Source organism: Apium graveolens, unplaced genomic scaffold, assembly GCF_009905375.1.
Source record: "Apium graveolens cultivar Ventura unplaced genomic scaffold, ASM990537v1 ctg8057, whole genome shotgun sequence".
NCBI lineage: Eukaryota > Viridiplantae > Streptophyta > Magnoliopsida > Apiales > Apiaceae > Apium > Apium graveolens.
This window is the reverse complement of record NW_027420851.1, coordinates 32,358-53,619: the sequence shown is the minus strand read 5'-3', so window position 1 is coordinate 53,619 and position 21,262 is coordinate 32,358. Positions and strand designations below refer to the sequence as shown.

General features: G+C 33.9%; 1 protein-coding gene and 1 long non-coding RNA gene across 2 annotated transcripts; both read left to right on the top strand.

Moving 5' to 3' along the window:
- Positions 1-665: 665 nt before the first annotated feature.
- Positions 666-4,045, top strand: LOC141704618 (uncharacterized). Its single transcript, XR_012568022.1, has 5 exons — positions 666-762; positions 1,242-1,302; positions 2,740-2,770; positions 3,581-3,634; positions 3,867-4,045. It is a non-coding gene; the product is annotated as an uncharacterized LOC141704618 (long non-coding RNA).
- Positions 4,046-15,071: 11,026 nt separating this feature from the next.
- Positions 15,072-15,611, top strand: LOC141704620 (uncharacterized). The gene has a single exon (XM_074507828.1). It carries the CDS (start codon positions 15,072-15,074, stop codon positions 15,609-15,611), a length of 540 nt encoding a protein of 179 aa, XP_074363929.1.
- The last annotated feature ends 5,651 nt before the right edge of the window (positions 15,612-21,262 follow it).

Here is a 21,262-nt window from a genome sequence, read left to right as displayed (position 1 = left end):
CGACCCGATTAGTTCCTTTAACCATAATCGAGTTTAACCTTGATTAGTTAACAGCCGTCAGATATACATAATATCAACCAATCTGATCCGTTGATATAGGATGATATTTATATATATATTTATCACATCATGTATTCATTTTAGGGTTTTACACCCCCTTACCGCCGCTCTCTTGTTCATATATCTTATCAAACCATCTCTTTCTTTGGCTTAATCTCTTGATTTCTTCTGCAAATATTTATAAAATTTAACTAGTTTATACATCCAAGAGGCTGGTTAGATAGTTGTTTATGTGTATTTATGTCAAATCGCGAGATATATAATCACTTCCCTTTTCCATTCAAACAATCAGGTTTGCAAAACTGCTCTCTAGAAGTTTATCATATTTTACGAATACTTTCAATCCCCTCCATATAAGAAATCTCATTTTCCATTCTTTACATTATCCCTCGGTACACATCCGACTATCTCCGTCTTGGTATGTATCTCAAAATTTTACAATCTATTTAAATCGAAATATGTGTTGAAGTATTAATTATGTACAAATGTAAGTATTTCTTCATCAGTTGATTATATCCAACATAAACAACATTATACCAACAAGAATCTAAAAACATTATGTCACCATGTTATGTTCTTTTTTATTTATACGTGATTTAATATTTTTTACTGGTTTGCGATTTTTTACAGATCTTCAATATTCCGCGACCCCAATATTTTCATGCAAATTGAATTGCATCATGACTTTTCTCAAGTTCAAAGGTAAGCTATATTTAAATTTCTTAATTTGGATGATAAATGTATAGATAAATTTTGATTGCCTCGGTTAGGTGTAATTGAAACCAAATTTCTGAATTTATCTTTTTATCAAACCGAAAAGGATTTAGTTCACATTTATTTTGCTCCTAAATAAAAAATGAATCCATATTCGAACTTAGTCGAAAATCTGAATATTTATTTATACATAGCATATTATTTCTTTTGTTCGATTTCTAATTCATTTCAAATATCCATCAACCGTGTCAAGTGACTTAATGATATCAATTTTGGATATTGGTGTAACGAGATTTGGATCAACCTTACGTGATTACTGAACATGATCCTTACCCCAATTTGATATGAGTTTTCTCCCCAAAATACACATAACATAGTAAATATTCAGTATTCCAGCATGATTTAAAAATCTTTATTGCTCAAGTGACCAATACATATTTACTTATATGTTTATGAATTATTTGCAGTAAACAATGAAGTAAATGCTCCAGAAAAGATGGATGTCTCTGCACCATGGTTTACCTATCGGTAATACTCCTTCATATATATTTTTCATTTATGCCAAAATTTTCAACACTACACTTTAGATGTTTTTATTATGTTGCTCTTATATGTACCCTTACATGTACCCTCGTATGTACACGCTACCAATTCCATGCCAATATATTGAACCTGAATTATTACAAATAGAGTTGGCTATAAATATGTAAATGGTGAACAAACCGGCCTGATAACGACATGGTTTATTAGGAACTCGAACTCGAATATAAGAATGTGTGGGTTAAGCTAACGAGCTCAGGCCGAGCTATTAGCATGTGTGGCTTGAGCTCGGCACGAGATCATTAGACTTGAACTTGGCTAGTTAAATCTAAAAAAATTGACATACATCCCGATTATTAATATTTTAAGTTTAAAATTACACTTAAATATGTAATCCATAAATCATTTGAGAATAATAAATTCAAATTTAAGCTTTTTCAGTTGTGTTGAAAGTGATAATTATAGTGGTTCTAGTGGGCGGGTTTGAACTTTTTTTAGATAATAAATGTTATTTTTCACAAGCTGTTCGTAACGACACAAATATGTATTGGCTTATTTTCATTTGATGAAAGATCGTGTATGGCTCTATTATTTTAGAAACTTGAGGTTGATACATATTTTTGCGGTAGCTCATCTTGGCTTGTTAAGAATAATATTAAACTAAGAAACAATTATAAATTAATTAAGAATACTTTATTTTCATTTTTATTGACAAGAGATAATTGATCAATGTAATCCTTTCATTATGTTTTCTACTCGTGAAAATACTCCAATAGACAAGCCACCGAATTAGATAATTACTTCAGGGAGACAAGAAGATAGTGAACAAGATGACGGTTGGGTGGATCATTATAATGAGAAAAGGAATGATGTTAGTTATATATACACAATTATTCTATATTTTTTGGACAATATTTTCTATATAATTTTGCCCAATATAAAAATTGACCAAAAATTTGCATTAGGACGAATAGAAATGAATTATGACGAAATGTCACTCTTGCATTTCTTGAATGCTGAAAAAAATATTTCTCAAACTTGTTTCTTGATCCTTTACTAAACAATGCGGGAGAATGGAAGATGCCAAGTACGACAAAACAAATTTAAAAAAAATTCATGTTTAAATAAAAGTAAAAAAACAAAATTTAAAACTCCCTTAGTAAACTGAAGTTAGGATTGATTGCTAGATCAAGTTGTAGAAATAAACAAAAAAAGAATCTAGGGGTACCTTTAATTGATCTTTATACTAAAAATTAATAAGTGTGATAGTATAAGGAAGACATATATGTGGTCAAAGTCGTAATATGTAGCTAGCTATTAGGGAACATTATATGGAAATGCAAACTTCATATTTTCATGTTCTTGTTACCTTCTGCTACTAGTAAAAAATGTTTGTGTCCTCTGATTTCCCTTTCAATCATTCAGGAAAGCATGGGGTTTTCGGACATGATCAATGGTGAGTACGCCATCATGCACACACATACGTACCCATATGACATGTTGTATTGCAAAAATTATTAGTAATAATAAACATTGGTCATATCTCTTAGGAAATATGTTGTTATCATGGTTCGCTTTCCTTCTGAAATTTATTTTATAAATCCCTACTTAGATTTCACATGTGCTCTGTAATTGTCATAACATAATTGTGGTTGCCAAATTTCTTGAACACGTTTTTAACTTAATACACAAAATATCAGATTCAAATATTCCAACACATAATACAAATTACATAAAAGCTGAGACAAAATTGAAAAGTAAAAAATATTGTAACCAACTTGTAGTATTGATTATAATTTTTCATGTGCTGCCTCCGTCCATTAAAGAAAATTAGAAAAAATCATAAATTTATATCAATGTGCCTATAAATTCTGAATTTATAGTCACGTGTTAGACTTTCTTGCGAATATGAAGATAGAAAAATTATTTAGAATGGTTGGTAGTTTATCCAGATTAAAGGATCAACTAAAAAGGTAGTTTATCCAGATTAAAGGATAACTAAAAAGGTACTGTTATTACTTAACTAACAACGATCTTTTAGTAGGGATCTTACAACACTATATATATTAGGATTCTAAATCTCAAATCCTGGATGAGACGGGAGTGTTAAAAAAAATAGTAAGATTTGACGGAATATACATGTGTACGTGACTACATACATATAAATGTAACCCCTCTGTTCTCATTCTTGCATAGCCATCAAGCACTCCATTTCTTTCTTTTTGTTTGCTTCATATTTTAATTCTCTGCTCATATTTTATTTCAGGCACTTGAAGCTTTGCTAAATATAGTTCGGTTCCTGAGGTTTCTTTTTTGTCAGGTATTGTAAAAACACAAAACACAATCACATTTATCTCCTGTACATGCACTTCAGAACAAATCTCTCTCTCTCTCTCTCTCTCTCTCTCCGTCTCTCTCCTTCTCTCTCCTCTCTCCCCTCTCTCACTCTCCCTTAATAGTACTCTTTATGAAATACATGTGCTTTATGTATGAGCTTCTGCAACTGATCGATCAAATTTGAAATTTAATTAGGATGGTTGATGTTGTTACAGGAACTAATTTCGGAATATTAGTCTGCTACTACCATCAAGCTCATTGATGCCTACCACTTCCAAGTTCACTCTGCAAATTCTTTGTGATTGTTTAACCCTCATGTCTTCAGGTTGCAACTTGTACATATATATGTCAACTTTTTTTCAACAATTTGGTTTTCTTTACATATGTTTAGTTTTATCAAGAATTGTGATGATTGATAATGCCTATGTTGATCACATTCTAGAGTTATTAAACATAGAAAATATTACCAGTTTCCCAATATTAACTATGTAACTTCTACTTATTGAACCAATTCCTTATTAAAAACTCATTACAATCTACATGTATGTAAGTGTCTTGTTAATTAATGGTTAATATCAATAAGCAAAGCAAACTACCTTGGTAGAGAAAGATGCTATAATTGTTTAGCCCCATATGATATAATCATATAATGTATTTAAGCAATTCTAGTGTTAAAAGTTTTCTATTAATTTTTTTTGAACCAATATGACACCATTGATTTTATTCTCATGACAGTTTAAAAAAAAAGTTATGCCAAAATTCATTTATAGACAAAAAAATTACATGAAATATTTCCACCACATCACTACAACAAAATAGGCCAATTACGACGGCCATCATGAAAAATTATAGTTTTAAAATTTCAATGCTAAAATGATTTTAAATTGAACCCTAAATATAAGTTATAAATTATATGTACTATTATTAACATGATATTAAATAAAATTTAAAACTGTTCAAAAAATATTTTAAAAAAGAGTACTTAAAAGATTGTAGCATGAACTTTGTTTTAATCAAAATCTTATGCCAAATATGTGTTATCATTACACACATAGATTAAGAATCGAGCACTAACAAAATTTGAGCCAATAAATTACTATTTATGATCATATTAAAAATTCCTAAATATAAGACCATTACAATTTAACATTTTACTCCTTTTCTTTTAGCCTTTTCTTTGCTTTCTCTTCTGATGATGCATAGGTGATATGGGTGAACCCGCTGGACGGGTTAGAGGATAAAAATGACCCAGCACACTTACCTGGGTTTGTAAAAATTTTAACGGGTCAACATAAAACTATACTTTTGACCCAATCCTATTATTTATATTGGGTTGGATCGGGTTGGTTCAGGTTAGGTCAAACCCCCTTATCATGGTTCGATTCCCAAATAAGAATAGAAAATTAAAATCTAACATTAATACATGACCAATGAAAATTCTAAAATATAATTCGAAAATGAAATTATTTTTCACATGGGAGTATGACTAGAAGACCGGAATAAAAAAAATTGACAATCGAACATAAAGTTCTTGATGAGTTGTAGAAAGAGTATATAAAAGTTCAAAAGATTATACATCACTCGCTATTTAAAAAAATAAAAAATCATACTACTATTATGATTTAAACAAAGTTCATTTAAAAAAAGACATATCCTTGCAAGTATTTTGAGTATATAATTGGAGTAGCTTCTTTATCTGACATCAAACTGTTTCGAGGATTTTACTATAATAATGTATTTTGACTTTAGTTAAAACTTAGTTTTACATAATGTATGTAAATTAATTTATAAATTATATATATATTACTATTATAAAAGACAAAACATTGAAAGTTTTTTTATGGTACCTGTTTTATAGTACACGATTGTTGTGGAACAAAAACCTGAGTGTGTTAGTATTCAATGCTAGGGTTGGTGAGCTTCGAGGTTTAATGGTCGCTCTTGCGTTCAGGACTATCGATCCTTGCAAGATGCATACGCATCTATGTGTTGTAGAGAATCAAGCCAAAAACGTAGTTCTAGGTTGAGGGGTAGAGCCCTTTATATAGAGGTGAGTCCAGTGTTAGACTTTTGTTGGGAGACTTGGTTGATAAGTCTCCAACTTAGATGGTGATTATGAGTCCTATTGAGGAAGGAGCTCTAGAACCTTCTGTGTAGGACTTTGAGTCTGTTTAGACCATATGTCTCTACTCTTTCAGCCGTATTGAGCCTAGTCCTTGAACAATTTATGTTCTTGGACCTTGACGACCTGAGCTGGTGGGCCTTGCCTAAATGGGCTGTCTTGATCTTACTACGAGCTTGGACCAGACATGTCTATACTGGACTTCAGACAAGAAGCCCAAGTGTAATTAATGCGACATTAAATGTGTCTTTAGGATGTATTTTCTATCCATATCATTAGCCCCCCAACTTCCATGAATACTGCTCGAGTTTTCGTGGAAGTTGTAATGGTCTATTCGCGACTCGGGGTACTTTCGGCCATTCTTGGGTATCGGCCCTTCATGGGTATCGGCCTTCATTGGTATCGGCCCTTCATGTGTGTCAGCCTTTCATGGGTATCGTAGTTTTATTGTAAAGTGTGGAGCAACCTACATATTTACAACGACTTATTAGTGCAAGTACACACACTTAAGGCCTTTGCACAGGCTATTTGGATAGTGTTTAACACTAAACGGCCCTATCCGGGGCTAAAAACCGAGCGTTTATCACCCCTTAACCTTCGACAAGGTTAATTATAAGGTGAAAGCTGCTAACTATCCCTAATCTGGGCTAATCGGCCCTAATATGGGCTAATTTCCATGCACAAGTCACTAATTAGGCTTAAAAGAGCCTAATTTTAAGCTAGAATGCACTAATTGGCCTTAATAGAGGCTAATCGGCCCTAATCGGGGCTAATTAAGACTAATCAGTATGTATAAGACACTAATTATCCCTAATTCATACTAATTATAAGAGTGACTGGGTTAAACGACCATAATCTGGGCTAATTTCACCACAAAAATCACTAATTCCCCATAATTTGGGTTAATTACGCCTAATATACACTAATTAGCCCTAATCTAGGCTTAATTTCACTAAACGGCCCTAATCTGGCCTTAATCTTAAAACCTTAAAATTTAAAAAATTTTCAAAACTTTTCTGATTTTTTTTTCATTTTTTTCGAAATTTTTCAAAAGGGGTTACCGGGGTTGTGCAGAACCACTTGTAGCAGGACTCTACAGGAGGCTCTGCTCGGCCTCATGCCCTCAAATGTGGGCTACTCGGCCACTTTGAGGAGAACCTCCTGGTCGGCCTTTTGGTGGTTGCCCAGGGGTTCCTGCCCCTAACTTTTTTTTTGAACTTCTCACTAAGAGTTCACGGTTTCTACATACCTTTTCATGCCTTTGCTTCTGATGGTTGCCCATGGAATTAACTTCATGGTTGCCTTTAAGTTCCGCAGGGCTCTGTTACGACTGTTTCGGTGAACGTTCTGTACTCATCCTAACGGACGTTATGTACTCGTTCTTGCTGAATGTTCTGTGTTCTATTGAACTTGTATATATAGAAAGTCTTATACTCCATCGAATTTGTCCAAAACTCCTTCGTAGGATGTTCTATACTCCAACAAGCTCGTTTTCGTGGACGTTCCAATCTTCACAAAATTTGGTTTTGCTGAGAGTTATGGTTTTCGAGAAATTTCCTAAGGATCTCTCAAGAGGGTCTCCGGAACAACTTTTGAAGGCCTCATGGTTCTCCTACAGGAGTTTCTGGTCGGCCAAAAGGCCTCAACTTGAGGGCTGGTCGGCTGGCAGTGCCCCGGGGGCAAGTTGTGGCAGTCATGGCTCTCCTACAAAGGCTTCTGGTCGGCCAAAAGGCCTCAACTTGAGGGCTGGTGGTAGTGTCCCGGGGGAAAGTTGTGGCCGTCATGGATCTCCTACAAAGGCTTCTGGTCGGCCATACGCCCCCTATTTTTGTGCTAGTCGGCCAGGAGTACTGTGCACATAAGTTGGGGTCGTCACGGCTCTCCTATAGAGGCTTCTAGTCAGCCATATGCCCCCCATTTGTGGGCTGGTCGGCCGGGAGTGCCCCGCACATAAGTTGTGGCCATCACGGCTCTCCTACAGAGGCTTCTGGTCGGCTATATGCCCCCATTTGTGGGCTGGTCGGCCGAGAGTGCCCCACACGTAAGTTGTGCCCGTCATGGCTCTGATACGGAGGCTCCTGGTTGGCCAAAATGCCTCAATTTATTGGCTGTTCGGCCAGAGCTTCCCCGCATGCAAATGATGGCCGTCACGGCTCTGATACGGAGGCTCGTGGTAGGCTAAAAGGCCTCAGTTTGTTGGCTGGTTGGCCGGAGCTTCCCTGTATGCAAATTATGGCCATTATGGCTTTGATATGGAGGAGAACGTTTTGTTCTCGTACTCGTGAGTTCAGCTGAAGAGATAATCTTGTCTTAATTTTCACTAATTTTTCTAATCATGGTGATTAACATAATTGTCCTTTAGTTAAGACTAATGACTTGTATTTGGTTTCAGCCAGGCTTTTTTTGGAAGACTGATACGATAAGCGATGCCATGCATCGCTTTTCTCGTTTATTATGTCGTCCTTTCTTGCCTTTCTATCGCTCTTCTTCATCATTTCCGGTGTTATTTTAGGGAGGTACCTGCTAGCGCGAATCAGGCAGACTTACGACCTGATGTAGCAGGTGACCTTTTTTCTATAAAAGAAGATGATAAGTGTCATTTTTATTCACACCTTCTTCTTACCTTTCAAATTCTCAAAACTCTCTCAAGCTTGTATCTTTCTCCAAGCCTCTCAAGAATGTGTGGCGGACAAGGTCCTAGCAAGTCCTTTTTCTCAAAAGAAGCTCTACACCAAGAGGGCCACTCTCCGCTCCCTCCAAGGGATAGCTCATATTTCCCCCTTCAATGACCGTTGTTAAAAACAGTCTGAAGAGTATGTTAGATGAGAGGGCAGACGAGGACACCCCTAGTACCGTCCATTTCGGAGTTTCATCACAGAAGTATGCTCGTGAGAAGGATGTCGAGGAGATTAAGCGATTTACTCTGGCCCGACTGCTTAAGGTTTCGTAAAGCTAAGCCAAGTGAGAGGGCTTGTAACCTTTGCCACCAAAGGCTATTCTATTCAAGGCGCCCTTAAGTCGGGGCTAAGGTTTCCCCTGCACCCTTTCATTCTGAGACTTCTAGCTAAACTCAAGATTCATCCATGCCAGCTCTACCTAATGAGTGGTCTTTTATAAGTTGATCATAGTGTGATGTCTTGACTTAGGCATCCCCTTAGTGTGACGATGTTCCGTATATCTTCATGATGAAGCCTCTCCTTTGAATCAGCCTGTCTGGGTTGTGATACAACACAGAGCCCACATTCCTCATATGTTGAACACCAGTTTTCTCAATGACTTGAACCACAAAGGAAACAAGAAGTTGTGGTGGGCGGAAGGATGGAGACTGGGGGGCATACTTCAGACGTGACTTTAGCAGCCCAGTTGATGTTCTCACTTAATTCTCAACCTTTCTGATGCGAGCTTCTAGACAGAGATCTACTCACTAAAGATGATGGGGTAACCTTATTGGGAGTTCATAACAGAAGTCAAGCTTATGGAGCTGGCCTTAGTTCCCTCTCTATTGAGGTTATATCTTGTTTTTCCTTAACTTTGTGCAAGTTTGTTTTAATATCTGCTTTCTTTTCTTCTTATTTCAGCTGTAGAGGCTCTCGATGCCAAAGCTAAGCCGAGCGATGCTGTTACGGGCAAGATGGCCAGAGATGCAAATAAAAAGGCCAACCATATTCCTAAGGTTCCAGCATTCCTTGAGGCGTTGGGATCTGGTCAGAAGAGAACCAAAGATTTTGACGGGAGTGCCAGGACCCCTTTTGAGCCGGGATGGGGTATCTCTTCCAGCGACTCCGTATTCGGCATCCCGGGCCTTGCCCTTGAGTGGTCGAGGAACTGAATCACTCCTCCTGACCTCCTATTCCTCTTCTGGTGAGAAGCTTCTTGAGGCCGAGATGCTGGGGGCTCACGCCCTCTATCAGGTAAATTTTTATTTAAGTTTTCCTTTTTTTAGAACTTGGAAAGTATTATAGGAATCACTCCTTGGGGGCTCGGCCCTTCATACTTAAATTTTTTATAACTATACTCATACTTTCTTTGTCAGGCCAATGCCTACTTCGTTGCGTCCTCTACTCAGGCTGTCAAGATGAGAGGCGACTATGCTGCACTGCAGACTTCCATGAACAAAATGACTATCTCCGTGGGGGAGTGGGAATCCAAGGCTCATGAAGTGGAGGGAAAGCTCGCCGTTATGGAGAGGAAATATGCTAGCTCGGAGGAGAAGAGGAAGAAGGAATGGAAAGACCTCAAGGGAGCTTATCACAGATCCTCTAGGTTCACCAAAATGATGGACGAACATGATGATGAGATGCGTCTTGTTAACATGGCCATGGGTTGGAATATGGGAATCAAAGACGCTCAAGGCGTATGGACGGATGTGGTTGATCCAAGCCTTCTATCTTGCCCCTGGAAACTACCTACCATGGATCTATCCGTACAAGCTTCTGGATCTGTGCCCTCGACTCCTCGTATGAGGTCTCAATCGAGTTCTAGTCACGGGGGTTCCGGTTCCGGTTCTAAGGGTAAGGCCCCCTCGGGTAGCCCTAACTCAGAGCAGCCCTTCATGGGAAGATTGCGGAGCCGATTCCAGGGAGTAGTGGTTCTTCTTCTGAGGAAGGCTCGGATGTCGAGGGGGAGGATTCTTCTGATGAGTGAATAACGTGGCCTTGCATGGCCTTGATTGCTATACGTGGCTTTTATTTTCAGAACTCATTGATTTGAACCTTATTGGTCTATAACTTATTGGTCCTTCGGGACTCTAACTTATGATCCTTTGGGATCTTTTATCTATGCACTTCGTTTAATTTCATTTCATACTTATCTTTTATTTTCGGCATTTGGTCCTTCAGGATTTGCATTCTTTATATGCTCGTACTTAAATAAATTGGTAGACAAGATGATAGAAATAAACTTGCATAGATAATATCTCTAAGAAATGGGTTCAACCCTTACATAAGATGGTTTCGTCGACCTTATTTATAAACTTAATACTAAGTACTGGGAACCTGTAGTGAATGTCCTAAACATAATAAACCTTCAGGTTTGAAGCATGCCAAGTGCGAGGCACTTCATCACCATTCATGGTCTCTAACTTGTATGATCCTCATCCCAGTGTCTTCCTGACCTTATAAGGTCCTTCCCAGTTGGGGGCTAGCTTTCCTCCCTACCCTACTCCAGATGCCTCAATCTTCCTCAAAACCATATCTCCCTGTTGAAAGAACCTTTCTTAAACCCGTCTATTGTAATAAAGGGAGGCTCTTCGTTGATGCTCTGCATTGTAGGCATTGGCCTCATCCCTGACCTCGTTAATTATTTATATACCGTAGTCGTAGTAGCACTGACAATCATACATATATTTTTACTCAACAGCATCAGTCATGGATGTGACATAAAAATAATTCATATATCGCAAAGACTAACTACTGATATTCAGAAGTTTTTTCCAAGAATATGAAGATAAATTTGTTATAATATCATCATTCAAATTATTTTGATGTTTCTTTCAATTATGATTATAATATTATTTTATTGTAACTTGATAACATTGTATATTATTTTTATAAAATTAAATATTTTTCAATTTGATGAATTTTTTTAATATTAGTTGAACTTGGTAATCCTTCAAAATATCGACTAATATTATTTTTTTTTAGTTAGATAGCATAACATGGATTAAATCAAATAGTAGAATACATTATAGTGTTAACCTTTTTCAAATAATTGAAAATAGTTGTACAAATATTTCCAACACTAAATATTTTTTTTGAAATTTATTATTGCTAATTTTAAATATTTTTTTTTCCAAAATACATTGATTTCTATAATTTTTCACGTTTCTTATTTATATATATATGAGTAAGTTCTATTGAGTCTTTGTTTTTGGTGAGTATGGGAGTCCATTATGTTCTGCAAGTAAAATAGTACAATTTTTTTTTGTAAAATGTATTATAATGTGAATCATGTTCTACAAATATCACTATTTAATAAATATCTTGCAAATCTTATACATTTGACAGGTTGAACATTGCTAGAACATATGATTTTATAAAATCTGATCAGTTTGAAGAAACATACATATTCACCGTTCGTAAAAAAAGTAAATATTCAAGTTGCTGAACATTAATGATGTAACACACGTTTACGTTATGTAGTTTATTATTTAGTTTTTAAATTATTGGAAACATAAAACATGAACCATTAGAGATTTGGATTGTAATATAAAGTTAGGATTTTGGACTCGAGAACTCCAAAAAAGGGACTTTATGTATATGATATTTATAATACCCATATCAAATTGAATAATATAAATTAAATATTGGGTCAAGTTCCAGATGTAAATATTATAAACCACGCCAGTAGTAATTATGATAAATAATATCAATTGACTGATCGTATAAAGACCTCAAAAATATTATTTTATTAATATAAGATATTATAAAATTTATCCTTATTGGTAAGATATTCTCGTCAAATCGTAATTTAAATTATTAACCATAGATAGTGATGATGTATTTTCGGCTTTATCCTATAGTCAAATTTCGAGTATTTTTTTCAAAATGGGTAAAATTCTTGATTTTGAAGTTAGTAATTTTGATACATATTATCAATTAAATTGCTTTTATAAAATCTCAAAGATATAATTTTTACCAACATAAGATTATCACAAAAATTTTCTTTGTTGGTAAGATAGTCTAGTCGAACTCGTAATTTAAATTAAACCCAGCTAGTGACGTGATATTTACAGGCACGTCATTTAGTCAAATTTCGAGTATTTTTTAAAAAATTGGTCAAGTTCTAATTTTGAATTCGAAATAAATCGAAATACGCTAATTATAACTTAACTAAATATGTAGTAAACATATACAATATTTATATAAGTGTATCTCTTTTTAACATATAAAAAAATTTAATTATATGTACAATTATTTTTTATTAAAAATATATTTAAAAAATGTATAAGACATAATTTTCAAATTAAAAATTGTATAATAAATAAGGGAATGATCCGTTTATATACTATGCTTAATTTTATATCTCAAATTCAATTGTTCAAAACTAATTCCACAAATATTTTAGTAATCATGTTTAAAGTTAAATAAATTGTCGCTATTTACGACACTGACATATTATGTATATGATAAAAAACTTAACTAATAGTGTGGGTGTGGTGTTAAGTTGATATGGTTGTGAATGTAAAGACTCGGGTTCAATTCTTCCCAACAACCTTTAAATTTGGTTGGTAGTCGGTCTGGTCACCGTAATTATAATAATATTTTAAATAAAATACTCTCATAAATAGATAAATATTCATAACAAAGTTATAACATGTCTAATGATTTTGGTTAATACAAATAATATATTAAATTCACCCGGCCGGGCTAAACAATATTATTGGATCAATAATAAATATTATTGATCCCGCTAAAAACATTATATTATTGGATCAGACTATAACAAATATACATTTGAAAGGAAATTCGTAGGGTCGATATAATATCATCAAATTAAAGCAAAATAATCCATAATATTCGTTCGGTCCTAAAATAAAATAATAATCATCCCGAGCTAGAGTAAAATTAAATAAACAGTAAGGTGTAATTAACTGGATTTGGTTGATATAACGGGTCTTAAGCTAATATAATTTTTTGTCATTAAACACATAAAATTTTATCATTGATTCGGGTTTTAAACATATTAAGCTAACATAATGTGAATATAGTTGGTTGAATTTGGTCGACTAATGACAATTCGTATACTACTGATCTCATATAAATTTATCTTTAATTAAATATAATATTTTTTCATAAAAACACCTATAAATATCAATAAAAATATAAATTTCAATCATTACATTATTTTTTAAAACTATAGTATCACTAACTTATACACCTATGTGTATGTTAAAAGTATAATGAATCATATTATTAAAATTTTAAATAAATAAGTTTCGTAACTTAAATTTTTTACTTCAAATTGAATTCAAAAAAATTATATAATATTAAAAATAATCCGTATATCGCACGGGTTTTAGGCCGGTATTAAGAATTCGTAAAAATCCAATTAAAAAATAAAATCTAAAATCCAAATTGAACAAATCTGAAATTTCAAAATCTCAAAGTAATTGAAAATCCTGATTTATATTGCTCAATATATTCTGGTTGAATAATGTTTTAAAATAAATTCTTAATAATGTTTGAATAAATAAATTGATTGTTGTTTTTTCAAAGTAAGTTATTACATGATGGTTTCGTTTGCTTGGGTAATTACAAATTTATATTTGATTGTTACAGCATAGGAAAAAGAAATTGTTGGAATTGGGACATTGTCAAGGGAGATGACGGTTGTTAGCAAGAGTGTACTTGTGCATAATTGGGGTTTGTTACGATTACTTTAAGATACAGGAAGAATATTATGATTAGGAGCTTATTTTGTACTGATCAAGATTCTATTAAGTCCTAGCTATCCTAATGGAGGTTATGCTTTAGTTTAAAGAAGTATAGTTTGGAAGTTATACTTTAGTTTAAAGATGTATCCCTGACGCACAAACAGTTTGGGGTTTGAAGGCACTATATGGACCGTAGATAAAAGGCATTAGAGTCTACGATATCATAGTTACTTTATGTGTTTTCTTTGTTCCTTATATCTAATAGCTAGTGTCGTCCAATGCAGTATGTATGGGTTGCAAATACGTTATCTTATTAGAGGATTTACATAGAGATTAAACTGGAGCATAGTCTATATTTCAATGCTCTTTGTTCTGTCTTACCTATGATCAAGAGGGTGTCATACCTAAAATAGAGTAACACTCTATGGACATATCTAAACCAAAAACAAAGACGTGGCTAGAAATTCAGGAATAAGTAAAGGTTTGTGATTATTGGACTGATTGGTGCCTCCTAATTTTGATAATACTCTTTCATTGATTGTTATATTGATGTAATATTAGTACTGTTACATTTTTTTCTTCCTTTCGAACACTTGAACTGTTTCTTCATACGAATTAACTATGGATGAAATTCCTATGTGCATAATGTTAGAAGTAATGTGTTTTTAAAGACGTAGTTATCCTATATAAATCTGTTTTTAATATCCAGGAAAATGAAACACTTCTTTCCCTGGTGGTTATGTAACTCAACAGCCACAACCTTGTAGTATATAAGGTTGTTATCTAATGAAATATCACATACTCTTCCAGTACCTTTTTTTCTCTTATATAATTCATGATATGTTTAACAAATTGGTATCAGAGCTAGATTCGATTAGAAACTGGGCGTAAAGAACAGCAGTAGGTGGAAATAACACGTCAACAATGGCTGCAACAAATCAAGGTGTGAATATTCAACAACCTACAATGCCCATTTTTAATGGTGAAAACTATGATTATTGGAGTTTGAAGATGAAAACACTTTTCCAATCTCAAGACTTGTGGGATTTAGTGAAAAGGGAATATGATGAATCAGCAAATTTAACAAATGCTCAGAAGGAGGCCTTAAAGGAGACTAAAAAGAAAGATGCAAAAGCCCTCTTCTTTATTCAACAAGCTATATCAGAGAGCTTGTTTCCCAGAATTATGAGGGTTACAATGACAAAAGAAGCTTGGGAAGTTTTGCAAGAAGAATTCCAAGGAAATTCCAAGGTAAGATCTATTAAGCTACAATCCCTCAGGAGAGATTTTGAGAACTTGAAGATGAATGAGTCTGAAAGTTTGAAGGATTATTATTCAAAAATAAATGAAATTGTCAATCAAATGGCTTTGTACGGTGAAGTGGTTACCGATAAGAAAGTTGTTGAAAAAATTCTGATTAGCTTGACTGATAAATATGATGCTATGGTGTCCATTATTGAATAAACCAAAGATATTAACACATTAAAATCTGGTGAGTTGATGGCATCATTACAGTCCCATGAACAAAGATTGATGAGACACTCCGAAAAATCCATTGAAAGTGCTTTGCAATGTAAGCTCAACTTAAACAAAAAGGAATCACCGTCTCAGAGTTATAATGGAGGAGTATCATCAAGAGGTGGAATGTTCAATAGAGGAAGAGGAAGAGGCCAAAGAGGAAGAGGAAAAAGTAATTATAACAGATATTTAGGTGATGCAAGTCAATCAAACAAGTGTGAAATATGCAAACGAAGTAGCCATACAGAGAAGGATTGCTGGTTCAAAGGGAAGCCTCAATGTCATCATTGTAAGAAATTTGGACATTTGCAAAAAGATTGCAGGTTCAAAAATCAGCAGCAAGTGAATGTATCTGAAGAAAAAGAAGTTGGATATGCAGTCTTTTATGCAAATTGTCAGGTCACAAATGAGAAAAGTAGCACTACTTGGTTATTGGACAGCGGATGTAGCAATCACATGACCGGAGACAACACAATATTTACAAAGATTGATAAAAGTATTACCGTTGAAGTGAAAATGGTAAATGGCATATTGGTTCAGGCAAGAGGCAAAGGTACGATATGTATTCAAACAAAAGATGGCATACGATACATTAATGATGTTTTATTAGTCCCTGATTTAGATCAGAATCTACTTAGTGTCGGTCAGCTCATAGAAAATGGATATGCTGCTTATTTTGAGAATGGTACTTGCACAATTTTTGACAAAAATAAAGGCAGAAAAATTGGTTACAAAAATACAGATGAAAAGGGGCAGAAGTTTTCAGCTAATGTTCAATTATGATGCTGATTTGGCCTTAAAAGCACACCTGAAAGATGAATCCTTGCTTTGGCATAAAAGGCTTGGACACATACATTCTCAAGGGCTGAAGGAACTGAAAAATATGGTGTATGGGCTGCCTCAAGTTGAAGATAATAATGAAGTGTGTGAAGGTTGTGCCATGGGAAAGCACCATAGAAATTCTTTTCCAAAAGGAGGATCGTGGAGAGCTGGGGGACTGCTGGAGCTTGTTCACACTGACGTGTGTGGACCAATGAGGACTCCTTCACTTGCTGAAAATAGGTACTTTGTTTTATTTATTGATGATTACTCAAGAATGGCGTGGGTTTATTTTATGAAATATAAGTCTGAGGCCTTTAGCATTTTCAAAAAATTCAAGAAATTTGTAGAAAAACAAAGTGGTTGTTACATAAAAGTTTTGAGAAGTGATAAGAGTAAAGAATATACCTCTAGAGAGTTTGATAAATTTTGTGAAGATGAAGGAATTGATAGACAACTCATGGTTGGTTACTCACCTCAACAAAATGGAGTTTCTGAAAGAAAGAACCAAACTGTAGTGAATATGGCCAAATCAATGTTAAAGGAGAAAGGGTTGCCAAATTCATTCTGGGCTAAAGTAATTCATACTGCTGTGTACTTAATTAACAGATGTCCAACTAAGGCAGTTAAAGAAATGACTCCATTAGAAGCATGGTGCAGAAAGAAGCCTTCGGTAAGCCATTTAAAGATATTTGGTTGCATTTGCTATGCACATATTCCGAAAGAAAAAAGACATAAACTGGAAGACACGAGTGAAAAATGCATTCTTCTTGGTTACAGCTCAAAATCAAAAGGATATAGGTTGTATAGTTTAAAGAAGAAATCAATAATCATAAGTAGAGATGTGTTGTTTGATGAAGGAGCTAGCTGGAATTGGGAGAAAGAAGCATGTCAAAATCAAACTATTACATTTGAAGCAGAAGCTCAAAATGAAGACAAAAATAATGATCAGTCATCACCAGCATCATCACCATCTGATCCATCTTCACCTACTGATCCATCATCACCTTCAAGTGATAGTGCAAGATCGTCAAGTTCAGGAAGTACTCCGCTGAAAATGAGGTCTCTTGCTGATATTTATGAGTCGTGTAATTTTTGCATGATTGAACCAACGAGTTTTGAGGAGACAATTAGAGAAGATGTTTGGAAGAAGGCAATGGAAGAGGAGTTTCACATGATTGAAAAAATAAGACATGGCAACTCGTTGAAAGATCGAAAAATAAAGAGGTTGTGGGTGTGAAGTGGATTTATAGAATAAAGCACAAGTCAGATGGTTCTTGGTTAAAAAATAAAGCGCGTCTAGTGGCCAAAGGATATTCACAACATAAAGGAGTTGATTACCTCGAAACATTTACACCAGTAGCTCGAAAAGACACAATCAGAACCCTCATTGCTCTTGCAGCTCAAAAAGGATAGAAATTATATCAACTTGACGTGAAATCAGCCTTCTTGAATGGAGATTTAGAAGAGGAAATCTATGTAGATCAACCAGATGGTTTTGTCATTAAAGGACAAGAAGGAAAGTTTACAAGTTGAAAAAGGCGTTACTTTGACGCTTCCAGTTTGCTATATACTAAGATATGGTTACTTTTCAATATGGTTACTTTTCATTCATCATGTACTGAATTTTGTTTGTTTGGAATTTGTAGTGGTTGGCCAAGACTCGATCGTGTTACAGCATTGAACAGCTAGATGAAGTTCGCATTGACGCCCTGCAGTTCATCTAAGAGCATATCTGATCAATTCTTGTACTCAAGGTCTTTTCTTTTGCGTAGTCGTACATTTGGTAATTTAGACGGTTTTGTGTAGTAAGAATATAAGTGTATGAATGCTGGGGTTGGTGTATAGGTTTGCAAATGCTGGGGGTTGTACATTTGGTAATGTAGATTCTGTAGTTTTTGAATGATTGATGCAGATGATGGGGTTGGTGTTGGTGATTTTTGGATGATTGATGCAGATGATGGGGTTGGTGTTGGTGGTTTTTGGATGATTGAATGGTTAAATGTATGAATGATTGACTGGTTGGATTTGTATGGATGCTTGTTTCCAAATTTCTTGAACACGTTTTTAACTTAATACACAAAATATCAGATTCAAATATTCCAACACATAATACAAATTACATAAAAGCTGAGACAAAATTGAAAAGTAAAAAATATTGTAACCAACTTGTAGTATTGATTATATATTTTTCATGTGCTGCCTCCGTCCATTAAAGAAAATTAGAAAAAATCATAAATTTATATCAATGTGCCTATAAATTCTGAATTTATAGTCACCTGTTAGACTTTCTTGCGAATATGAAGATAGAAAAATTATTTAGAATGGTTGGTAGTTTATCCAGATTAAAGGATCAACTAAAAAGGTAGTTTATCCAGATTAAAGGATTAACTAAAAAGGTACTGTTATTACTTAACTAACAACGATCTTTTAGTAGGGATCTTACAACACTATATATATTATTAGGATTCTAAATCTCAAATCCTGGATGAGACGGGAGTGTTAAAAAAAATAGTAAGATTTGACGGAATATACATGTGTACGTGACTACATACATATAAATGTAACCCCTCTGTTCTCATTCTTGCATAGCCATCAAGCACTCCATTTCTTTCTTTTGTTTGCTTCATATTTTAATTCTCTGCTCATATTTTATTTCAGGCACTTGAAGCTTTGCTAAATATAGTTCGGTTCCTGAGGTTTCTTTTTTGTCAGGTATTGTAAAAACACAAAACACAATCACATTTATCTCCTGTACATGCACTTCAGAACAAATCTCTCTCTCTCTCTCTCTCTCTCTCTCCCGCTCTCTCTCTCCTTCTCTCTCTCTCTCCCTCTCTCTCACTCTCCCTTAATAGTACTCTTTATGAAATACATGTGCTTTATGTATGAGCTTCTGCAACTGATCGATCAAATTTGAAATTTAATTAGGATGGTTGATGTTGTTACAGGAACTAATTTCGGAATATTAGTCTGCTACTACCATCAAGCTCATTGATGCCTACCACTTCCAAGTTCACTCTGCAAATTCTTTGTGATTGTTTAACCCTCATGTCTTCATGTTGCAACTTGTACATATATATGTCAACTTTTTTTCAACAATTTGGTTTTCTTTACATATGTTTAGTTTTATCAAGAATTGTGATGATTGATAATGCCTATGTTGATCACATTCTAGAGTTATTAAACATAGAAAATATTACCAGTTTCCCAATATTAACTATGTAACTTCTACTTATTGAACCAATTCCTTATTGAAAAACTCATTACAATCTACATGTATGTAAGTGTCTTGTTAATTAATGGTTAATATCAATAAGCAAAGCAAACTACCTTGGTAGAGAAAGATGCTATAATTGTTTAGCCCCATATGATATAATCATATATAATGTATTTAAGCAATTCTAGTGTTAAAAGTTTTCTATTAATTTTTTTTGAACCAATATGACACCATTGATTTTATTCTCATGACAGTTTAAAAAAAAAGTTATGCCAAAATTCATTTATAGACAAAAAAATTACATGAAATATTTCCACCACATCACTACAACAAAATAGGCCAATTACGACGGCCATCATGAAAAATTATAGTTTTAAAATTTCAATGCTAAAATGATTTTAAATTGAACCCTAAATATAAGTTATAAATTATATGTACTATTATTAACATGATATTAAATAAAATTTAAAACTGTTCAAAAATATTTTAAAAAAGAGTACTTAAAAGATTGTAGCATGAACTTTGTTTTAATCAAAATCTTATGCCAAATATGTGTTATCATTACACACATAGATTAAGAATCGAGCACTAACAAAATTTGAGCCAATAAATTACTATTTATGATCATATTAAAAATTCCTAAATATAAGACCATTACAATTTAACATTTTACTCCTTTTCTTTTAGCCTTTTCTTTGCTTTCTCTTCTGATGATGCATAGGTGATATGGGTGAACCCGCTGGACGGGTTAGAGGATAAAAATGACCCAGCACACTTACCTGGGTTTGTAAAAATTTTAACGGGTCAACATAAAACTATACTTTTGACCCAATCCTATTATTTATATATTGGGTTGGATCGGGTTGGTTCAGGTTAGGTCAAACCCCCTTATCATGGTTCGATTCCCAAATAAGAATAGAAAATTAAAATCTAACATTAATACATGACCAATGAAAATTCTAAAATATAATTCGAAAATAAAATTATTTTTCACATGGGAGTATGACTAGAAGACCGGAATAAAAAAAATTGACAATCGAACATAAAGTTCTTGATGAGTTGTAGAAAGAGTATATAAAAGTTCAAAAGATTATACAACACTCGCTATTTAAAAAAATAAAAAATCATACTACTATTATGATTTAAACAAAGTTCATTTAAAAAAAGACATATCCTTGCAAGTATTTTGAGTATATAATTGGAGTAGCTTCTTTATCTGACATCAAACTGTTTCGAGGATTTTACTATAATAATGTATTTTGACTTTAGTTAAAACTTAGTTTTACATAATGTATGTAAATTAATTTATAAATTATATATATATTACTATTATATAAAAGACAAAACATTGAAAGTTTTTTTATGGTACCTGTTTTATAGTACACGATTGTTGTGGAACAAAAACCTGAGTGTGTTAGTATTCAATGCTAGGGTTGGTGAGCTTCGAGGTTTAATGGTCGCTCTTGCGTTCAGGACTATCGATCCTTGCAAGATGCATACGCATCTATGTGTTGTAGAGAATCAAGCCAAAAACGTAGTTCTAGGTTGAGGGGTAGAG

Excerpts from the sequence above, each read along its gene's own strand:
- LOC141704620 (XM_074507828.1), top strand. The coding sequence starts at position 15,072 with ATGGCTGCAACAAATCAAGGTGTGAATATTCAACAACCTACAATGCCC.